This window comes from Littorina saxatilis, linkage group LG8 (genome assembly GCF_037325665.1).
Source record: "Littorina saxatilis isolate snail1 linkage group LG8, US_GU_Lsax_2.0, whole genome shotgun sequence".
Taxonomy (NCBI): Eukaryota; Metazoa; Mollusca; class Gastropoda; order Littorinimorpha; family Littorinidae; genus Littorina; species Littorina saxatilis.
Window position 1 is genome coordinate 66,305,951 of NC_090252.1, and position 10,000 is coordinate 66,315,950.

General features: G+C 39.6%; 2 protein-coding genes across 2 annotated transcripts in view; one reads left to right on the plus strand and one right to left on the minus strand.

Annotated features, from left to right (window-relative positions):
* Window positions 1–2,443, minus strand: part of LOC138972442 (uncharacterized) — a 23,136-nt gene extending 20,693 nt beyond the window's left edge. Inside the window, exon 1 of the mRNA XM_070345093.1 lies at window positions 2,380–2,443. Within this exon, the coding sequence (XP_070201194.1) occupies window positions 2,380–2,443 (64 nt within the window). The remainder of the gene's footprint in view (window positions 1–2,379) is intronic.
* Window positions 2,444–5,271: 2,828 nt separating this feature from the next.
* LOC138974816 (uncharacterized) overlaps window positions 5,272–10,000 on the plus strand; it is a 6,304-nt gene continuing 1,575 nt past the window's right edge. The window contains exons 1-4 of the mRNA XM_070347543.1: window positions 5,272–5,509; window positions 6,176–6,481; window positions 7,139–7,306; window positions 7,628–10,000. The exon at window positions 7,628–10,000 is cut by the window's right edge and continues 1,575 nt beyond it. Coding sequence (XP_070203644.1) covers window positions 5,272–5,509; window positions 6,176–6,481; window positions 7,139–7,306; window positions 7,628–7,944 — 1,029 coding nt within the window. The 3' untranslated portion in view covers window positions 7,945–10,000. The remainder of the gene's footprint in view (window positions 5,510–6,175; window positions 6,482–7,138; window positions 7,307–7,627) is intronic.

Sequence of the window (10,000 nt, forward strand, 5' to 3'; positions counted from 1 at the left end):
TAAATTGGTTGAAAGTTTTGAAAGTAATTTTCGATGAAGTCCGAGCTTTGGTATTGCATTTCACCTTGGAGGCTTAAACTTTAACCAACGAGTTTGCTCATTAAAGTTGTCATTAAAAACGATTTTTCACTTACAAATTAAAAAATGATTGCATTGTATTTCTCGTTTTCTCCTGAATTTAAAATATATGAATATGTTATGTTTACTTGAAAAACGCGCTCAGAATTAAAGAAAATAGGTCTAGTATAATGTTCGCATGCTTCGCGGAGACGAGCGTGACTCGTCACGGTCTTCGGGGAAGTTTATCCGGGACTATCTGAATGTTGTCTCGGCGATGACAGGTTTTTGGTGTTGATCTCTTTGTTTGATGCCTACAGATTGACTAAATGTTTTTATATCCCTTCACTCGACTTGTTTATCCTTAATTGTCGAACATTGGCAGTTTATTTGGTTTTGGATTTTGATATTATGTCTCAACGTGCTGTTTTGTGCTGACAAAGAAGATGAACACCATGCGTGTTGTATTTTCATGCACTTTTTATCAAGAGTTTTCTACCTGTAAACTGATGCAACAGCGGGTTGTCAATGTATGTAATGATAAACGAGCGTGTGTGTGTGTGTGTGTGTGTGTGTGTGTGTGTGTGTGTGTGTGTGTGTGTGTGTGTGGTGTGTGTGCGCGTGTGTGGGTGTGTGTGTGTGTGTGTGCGTGTGTGTGTGTGAGTGTGTGTGTGTGTGTGCGTGTGTGTGTGTGTGCGTACGTGCGTGCGTGAGGGCGTGCTTGCGTGCGTGTGTGTGTGTGTGTGTGTGTGCGTGTGTGTGTGTGTGTGTATGTGTGTGTATGTGTGTGTGTGAATGCAATTCGGTGAGCACATCAGTTGTATTTTGTTGTGTTCGAATGTACTCATGCTGGATTTAAAATGAGATTTTATATCAACCACATGCATTACACAGGAATAATGCTTGGCATGAGCACATTCAAACACATTGGGGTGTGCACGTTAAAGATCCCACGATTGACAAAAGGGTCTTTCCTGGCAAAATTGTATAGGCATAGATAAAAATATCCACCAAAATACCCGTGTGACTTGGAATAATAGGCCGTGAAAAGTAGGATATGCGCCGAAATGGCTGTGATCTGCTGGCCGATGTGAATGCGTGATGTATTGTGTAAAAAATTCCATCTCACACGGCATAAATAAATCCCTTACGATATAAATTGCATAAAATAAAAAATTAAAAAAATATAAAAAATCCCTGCGCTTAGAACTGTACCCACGGAATATGCGCGATATAAGCCTCATATTGATTGATTGATTGATTATTAGAGAGAGGGAGAGATATAGCAGGTATGCTTAGTTCGTGTTACAAAAGAGACATGCTATGATGAATTAGATTCAGTAATAATCACACGGGTTTTAATGTACTATTGAATTATAAGCATACTTATAAGTTATAACTGTGCTTAGTATTACTAATTTAACCCACGATTGTAAGGGGCTGTGGCTTAAAAAAACCGTGTTTGTGTACTTTTACTCTTCTCTCTCTCCCTCTCTCTGTGTCTCCCCCTAGCAACCATTTAAAGAATAAACATGTCATCAAAATGAAAAAAGACAGTGTTTGACATTTCAAAGAGTACATAGCCCCAAGCATAAAACATGTATACAATAACCAAAGCGTTTGATTAGAGGAAGAACGATCAATGTACTGTGCAACGACGTCGCCATATTGGGTTGTTTACTACCAGAGCATGTGACACAGTGTACATTTCCATATTATAAACCGACAGAGAATCTAGTCATAACCTGATGTGTAAAACATCGACCACCGTATTGCTGTCTCTGGCTAAGGGCCAGGGGAAATCTAGTCATAGCTTGCTGTGTAATAGAGTGTTCCTCTGAGCTCTCAAAAACACATTTTCTAACAATGTACTGCTATACTACTGCTTTATATCATTACACACACAGCCGCCTCTGTATTGGCAAAAGGACAGATGAGTCTATGAATAGCTATCTGTGTAATGGCGTGTTCACCTCAGTTCTCAAATACACATTTTCGAATAATAATAATAATAATAATAATAATAATAATAATAATAATAATAATAATATGGGGGATGTATAGAGCGCTTTACGTTCTCTAAGCGCTTTACAATGACAAAAAATATACTGTACTGCTGTATGCTTTACTCTTGCTATTGCTGAGGGTAAACAACGGCGTCACTAGAGCCTAGAAAATCAATATCCGGGTTCGGCTTAAGCCTGAATCCCGATCATAAGGCAGACAAGTACTTTCTGACAATGTATTGGATCAAGAACCCATCCGGGAAAATACATCATTTCATCAATTTTGCATATGAAAAGAAGAAGATTTTGAACCTACCTGAAAATACTCTGAGATCTCGGACTAGGATAACAAAAATAAGGAGACATGTTGGTGGCGCCATTTTGTTTGTAGTTATGAATAGACCAGCGTTTTCCAAAAATTGCTAGTACAGCGAAAAGAGTACTAGTGGAAGTAGCTGGTTTGAGAACATTTTTTTGTTTGTTATGTTCATCATAATAAATGTTATCATAAATGATTGTATTATTATTTGTATTATTATCATTAGTTGTCGTAATAGTAGTAGAAGTAGTACAGTGTAATAGCATTGGTATTATCATTAGTTGTCGTAATAGTAGTAGAAGTAGTACAGTGTAATAGCATTGGTATTATCATTAGTTGTCGTAATAGTAGTAGAAGTAGTACAGTGTAATAGCATTGGTATTATCATTAGTTGTCGTAATAGTAGTAGAAGTAGTACAGTGTAATAGCATTGGTATTATCATTAGTTGTCGTAATAGTAGTAGAAGTAGTACAGTGTAATAGCATTGGTATTATCATTAGTTGTCGTAATAGTAGTAGAAGTAGTACAGTGTAATAGCATTGGTATTATCATTATCATCACCATTTTCATCATTGTGTTGTTTACTTTTAATGTGCGTGTGTGTTATTCTCCAAAACTACGAAATGGAGGTTTTTCTTGTGGTTAGATAAAAGATATTAAACAAATGTCCGGCTTGTACTTTGTTTCCCCGATTCTCTGTGTGGGAAACATCGGCTTTATTTATTCACTTTCCTGTGTGCGTGTGTGTGTGTGTGCGTGTGTGTGTGTGTGTGCGTGCGTGTGTGTGTATGTGTGCGTGTGTGTGTGTGCGTGTGTGTGTCTGTGTGTTTATGTGTATGTGTGTGTATATGTGTGTTTATATATGTGTGTGTAAACTTTCATCTGTGTCTATGCGTGTGTGCATGCGTGTGCGTGTGCGTGTGTGTGCGCGTGTGGGTGTGTATGCGTGTGTACGTTCTTGAATGCATGTGCGGCCTATCATATATTGCTCTGTCCGATGACTAACTGTGGGCGTGTTCTTCGGGGTACTCTAACAATACTTTCCTGTCCTGACAGCTGTGTTTCAGGAGACACCACTGTCGACACTGAGGACAATAATACACGCTCAAAATATCTGCATTCAGTTAGCTGTCTTCCGTGGTTTTTTTTTCAATGTGCAAAACCTGCAGTCAGGCGAGCTCTGATTCTCAAACGAAATGTCGGTTTCAGTAGCTGTTTCTGCTTTATTTATATGGACCTTTCTGTCAACATCGGGTTTAATGTTTTGCTGTTCGGGTAAGTCAATACTATTTATTCAACAAAATCTTCTCACTCAGACACAGTTACGTTAAGCCACAGACAGAAGGCCAGGCAGACAGATAAACATACTCACTATTTGCATTTCTTTCTAGTTTCTATCAGCATCGATTTTAACAAGCTATTCTTAAAAAAACATAAAAGCACTATATTTTTACGTACATTTCTGGCAAATTTATCTTGCTACATAATTTGTTTTGTCAATGAGTTCGTTGTTAGTTTTACGCGTGATGCTCTGACATTGCTTTCAGCCATACTAGCACTGGAACCCGAGACAAACTGCACTGGTCAGATCATACCAGAAGGGGGGTCGCTCAGGTGTGAATGCAGAGCTCAGTCGTCCAATGCTACAAATGTGACCCTGTCATGGACAGGTCACTCCAACACGTCCGTTCTGACCGTGTGTGTGTGTGCGTGCGTGCGTGCGTGCGTGCGTGCGTGCATGCGTGCGTGTGTCTGTATGTGCGTGCGTGCGTGCATGTGTGCGTGCGTGTGTGTGTCAGAGAGAGAGAAAGAGGGAGAGGGAGGGGGGAGGAGGAGGAGAGAATTGTTGTGCACATCCCCCAAAACAGCTGAACAACCATCATAAAATGCTTTCTATGAATCTACAAATATATTAAAATACGACCCGGTTGTGCTTTGTGGATGTTCTTTACGAACTCTTAGTGCCTCTCTCTTGCCTTTGTGGTCACAGTAATGAGTTAATCTGTGGCAGTAATTGTGTCAGTCTATTTATAAGCATTGGACGACTGAGCTCTGCATTCACACCTGAGCGACCCCCCTTCTAGTATGATCTGACCAGTGCAGTTTGTCATCATCCTTTTAAGCACTTAAAGTCATTAAAAAGTTTGAAAAAAATGTGTTAAAAACCACTTAATATCTGAGTAGTTTAACGCCTTTTGATTTACCACACTTAGTATTACGTCAAAGATATGCTGTGCATTGTATATTCTGAACATATTTTTGTTGTACTATTGCTACATGTTCGATTGCTACCAGCTTGTATTTATAATTACCTGCATGGTATGCATTTGATTTTATGAATAACCACATATGTATGCTCTTCATGCCTCATCTTCATCATCATCATCATCATCATCATCATTATCATCATCATCATCATCATCATCATCATCATCATCATCATCATCATCATCATCATCATCATCATCATCGTCATCTTTATTATCACGTGCTGAAGTTTTCCGACCTCCTTTTGTTGGTTAACTTTTTAACTTTTTAATTTTTAATTTTTTAATTATATAATTGTGTGTCTATGCGTCCCAAGGACAGATTGTAAGAAAAGGCGTAGCCTTAAATCTTAATACTTGTTAAATAAAGTTCAATTCAATTCAATTCAATTCCCATCACTTCCTCTCGCTCTCTCTTTTCCCCCCCCCCCCTCTCTCACTTTCTCCCTCCCTCCCTCTCTCAACAAAAACAACAACAACAACAACAACAACAACTCCAACAACAACAACAACAACAGCAACAACAAACAACAACAACAACAACAACAATAACAACTCAATCATTAGTTGTCTCTTTTATCTGTCTTAGATGGACCCGACAACAACAGCAATGTGACCATCATGGGTCCCTCACCTTTCACAACTGACGGGACAAAGAATCTGAACCTGACCTGTGTGGCAACGGACGTGTTCCCGTCACCACAGTTTATCTGGGCAGGATTGTGTGCATCTTCCACAGACACCTGCACGTTTATGCCACAGCCTAACCAGACTGGGCAGCCTGTTATATGCAGCGTCACAAACGCTTTCAACTCAAGTCTGGGAACACAATCAGCATCGTTCTGTTTAGATCTGGAATGTAAGTGTTCAGCTATTTTTTTCCTTGTCTTCAAGTCTATGTCTATCTTATATGACATGGGAAACAAGTAGGTGTCAAGAGGAACATTTCTCTGGCTGTTAAGAATAGCTTCAGGTTTAAGTAACCGTTGTGTAAATCACGGATCTATTGTCCACAAAGCCCAAGCCTTACCTGATGCAAGCTGTATGATTGCATATTTGTCTTTTTCTCAATAGTATACCATTGAGTTAGATATTTGTGCTCAATGTACAGGGCCGGATCTGGGGGGGGGGGGGGGGGGGGGTTCCTGGGGTTCCGGACCCCCCCCCCTCCCCCTGGCCATCCAATGTACCTCTCAGAGAAAATAATATGTGGACTTTGGACCCCTGCCTTTAGTTGGAACCCCCCCCCCCCCCTCAAACGAACTTGGTCCGGCCCTGATGTAGGTTAACATTGTAGTCGTTGAGAACTATGAGGTATTTTGCAGCAATAGAACACACTGATCTGAAATATTGTTGGTATTTTTGCAAAGTGTCTTATAAATATAAACTGGTCAGAAAATAAGAAATAATCAGCTCATCTTCTCAAAGAACTGAACAAATAAACTCGCCACTCATGCCTCGCCTCAAGTAAAAAATAAATAAATATAAGACGTACATTGTTAGGTTTATGTCAACATCTGTACAGATCCACCCCCAGAAGCCCCAGGGATCACCACAAACATCAACACAACAGTGCTTTCTTCTGGTGACTCGCTAACCTGCACCGTGCGAGGAGGGAAGCCCGTGGTAACTTCTGTCCACTTCTATTGCACCAATCCCCCCCTGTCTGACCAAGAAGACGTCACTGAGGACACGTCAGTGTCCAGCTCTGTTGTCGTGGACACCGCGAAAGCAACTAATGCCTCCATGCACTGCCATTGTTCTGCTGTGTGGGATCCGGAGCCAGACCTTTATGCTGCAACCTATAGTGACATGACATTTCTCCTGGATTGTAAGTGGGTTTGCTGGCTCCTGTGTCTTTTTTTTTGCAGTCATAGTTGGGTTTTGTGTGTTTGTTGTTAAGGCATGCTTTTACAGTACTATACATTACAGCAGCACTTATGCTGTACATTATGTGTATCATATAATGGGATTAAGGGAGTATAATTATAAAAGTTCTTTTTAAAATACATGATCAAGTCGAAATTCTTGATTTTATTTCCTGAAAAATAAATTCCTTCTTGTCATCTTATATAACATACTTTGATTTTTCAGAGAGAGAGAGAGAGAGAGAGAGAGAGAGAGAGAGAGAGAGAGAGAGAGAGAGAAAGAGAGAGAGGGGGGGAGAAAGAGAGGGAGAGAGAGAGAGAGAGAGAGAGAGAGAGAGAGAGAGAGAGAGAGAGAGAGAGAGAGAGAGAGAGAGAGTGAGAGATGGTGGGTATGATGATGAAGATGATGATGGAGGAGGAGGGGGTTATTAAAATTGTTTTACAAAGGTAATGGTTGAAGGCTATGCCTTTTCAAACAATCTTTCTTTACTGATATATTTACAAAAGAATTCGAATAAATGTTGACACAGTTAAAAAAAAAAAAAAAAAAAAAAAACAGACAAGAACATTAACATAACAGTGGGAGTATGTAAGGATAATTTCTGATGTTTTTTCCCCAGTGTCTCGAGCGCCACTAGCAGAGGACATCACTACTCTACTGATTGCGGGGTGTGGGGCTGCTGGGGGTGTCTTCATCATCATGTCTGTCGTCATCATCGTCTGTATCTGTCGGTGCAAGAGGGGACCTCATGCTAGCAAACACTCTGCTAGAACGGATGAGAGACCTGGTAACATAATTTTTCTTGTTTAGTTTAGTTTTTTGTTGTTGCTACTGCTTTTATGTGTGCCTGAAGTAGGCAGATTTTAATGAAACTTGTAAAGTAAACAACTCCACCGTTAGATGCTTGGGTTGCTGTTCATTGCTTTTATGTGAAAAGAACAGACCTTGAATAACATTAACTCTATTAACTTCGGATGGCATTCTGCACAAAGCGCTCTGACTTGAATAGCTTGGCACAACAATTTCATGTTCGCCCTCATTCCTACAAAAATGCTTTTGCGGCGTTTTTTGCAGGGGTTAAAATGCTTTGATACTTCTTTCTTTGCAGATTCATGTGCCGAGTCCATCATGATTCGCAACAGTGCTTACGAAAGTGCCAGTGTGTTCGAATTATCACTGGGGCCTGTTCGTACCACTTCTCTAATGGAGCCAGCAGGGCATTACGCTTCGGTCGGTCCAGCTGAGCCGAGCAACAAAGCTGCCAGGACGCAAGCATATGAGGACGTTGGATACGCTGTGGCAGGAACTGGTTTGGATGCAAGGTCGGTGGAACAGCCCCATCGTCAGCCTACCACAGTTCCTACAGTGTCTCCAGCTCCCGAGAACAATGTGTATGCCGTGGTCAACAAATCAAGGAAGAAATAGAGCAAGCCAAATGGTACTCTTAGGTTATAAACACAAATCCCACCTATTGTAACCAGTATTGTTGAGAATGAGAACACGATTTTGTGCGAGAAGTGACTAAAAACTATTGTCTGGGAGTGTGTTCATTCAGACGCTTGTTCTTCAGTTAATGAATTCTGTCAAGTTTCATAACTTGGTCATAGTTAATTGTTGTGAACACTTGCTACTTTCCCAAAAAATGGAAATGATGATGTGTGTTCTGTTTTTAATCAAACAAGAAAGCCAGAGTCGATATACAGCTCCAGCGATGTATTTAATATAGAAATCATTGTGAGGTATAGTATCTTCAGAAACGGAATACATGAGAGCACAGACCCTCAGACAGGAAAAAAATCCACAATTGACTATTTGTGAAAATAACTGTCGAATTGTTAATGGGCTGTTATAGATAAATAAATAGCGTCACTTGAATCTGATGACAGTTAAAAGGACAGCAGTTTAAATGAGCTTTGATACGCACATACTTGTATAATAAATGCATATTATCAAGCGGCCACCCCAATAATGGCAATTAAGCATCCCCTCTGTATGATGTTTTTATTTGACAGAAAACATGAAGAAAAAAGTTTAGTACTCAATGTGATGCCATTCACGTAACTTCATTGGACAATAGCAGTGTGATATATAGAGCTCGGTAACCAATATTCGCCTCAGCTTCAAGTGGCAAACTCATCTTTATCTCATACAAACATTGGTTTTATTCGTACATTTTCCACTGATTGTGTGCTATTTTTATCTGAAATGAAGGGCAAAGGCTTATCGAAGACAGAAAGTGCTTGAACGATTTCAGTGTCCTGAGTTTGTCCCTGTAGATCTGACTTATATTAATGTAAGTATACTTTTCACTCATTTAAGAACGATATTTCGCTTCTGATACTTCTGCCCCAGTTGTTAATAATTTTGTTGTTGTTGATTCATTTGTTGCAAGCATGAATTTGTTTTGGGTTTCTCATCCTTTGTACTTTATTTGTTTTTCTGATAATGCGGCCAACAGTGATCTTCAGCTAGATTTTGTTTTAAATATGACAAGCCCGTGTAGTGTGTCGACAACGAGGACATGAACAACCCAACCCTCTCATTCTAAATGTTAAAATGTTTTTGTGACTCAGAAAGTACCCAGGTAACAAGAAGAATCGTCAGATTGGTTTCAGCCATAAACTATCAAGTGCAGTTAATAATCAGTGTTTTGTTTTTCTTGATGACACCAGCAAGTCTGAAGTTTTGTTTAGACAGGCCAGGTCTTTTTCCTGCTGTGACAATTTCTTAAGATCGTTTGCACCTTGTTTACCAAATGCAAAAATCTAAAGGAGAACATCTGGCAGATCCTCGTTCAACTGACCTAGGTACCTGAAGATGGTGAATAATGTTACTGCCTTTTTCGATGTTACTGACAAATGTTGATTGTTAAAGTTGTGTTTGAATGCAAAAATGTCTGTATATTCAGAATTTATTAATGCTTCCTTGTAACCCATTACCTTTAAAACTGTTTTTGTTAAAAGTGCTTTTTTTATTTTATGCTAAGTTTACTTTTTAACAATTGTGGGAAGATTTTGCAAAATGTCCGTATGAGATTTTGTTTACCAAGTGTTTTTCTACTGCTAATAAAAAAAAAGTCTTACTATGCCTAGACGGTTTCTCCCTTCTTGCAAACCATCTTGTCAAAATCAAAAGACCCAACGAGATTATCGCCTACGAAGTTGACATTAATGCATGTTTCCAATTTTCCTTTTTATATTTAGTCAAGTTTTGACTAAATATTTTAACATCGAGGGGGAATCGAAACGAGGGTCGTGGTGTATATGCGTGTGTGTGTGCGTGCGTGTGTGCGTGTGTGCGTGTGTGTGTGTGTGTAGAGCGATTCAGACTAAACTACTGGACCGATCTTTATGAAATTTGACATGAGAGTTCCTGGGTATGAAATCCCCGAACGTTTTTTTCATTTTTTTGATAAATGTCTTTGATGACGTCATATCCGGCTTTTCGTGAAAGTTGAGGCGGCACTGTCACGCCCTCATTT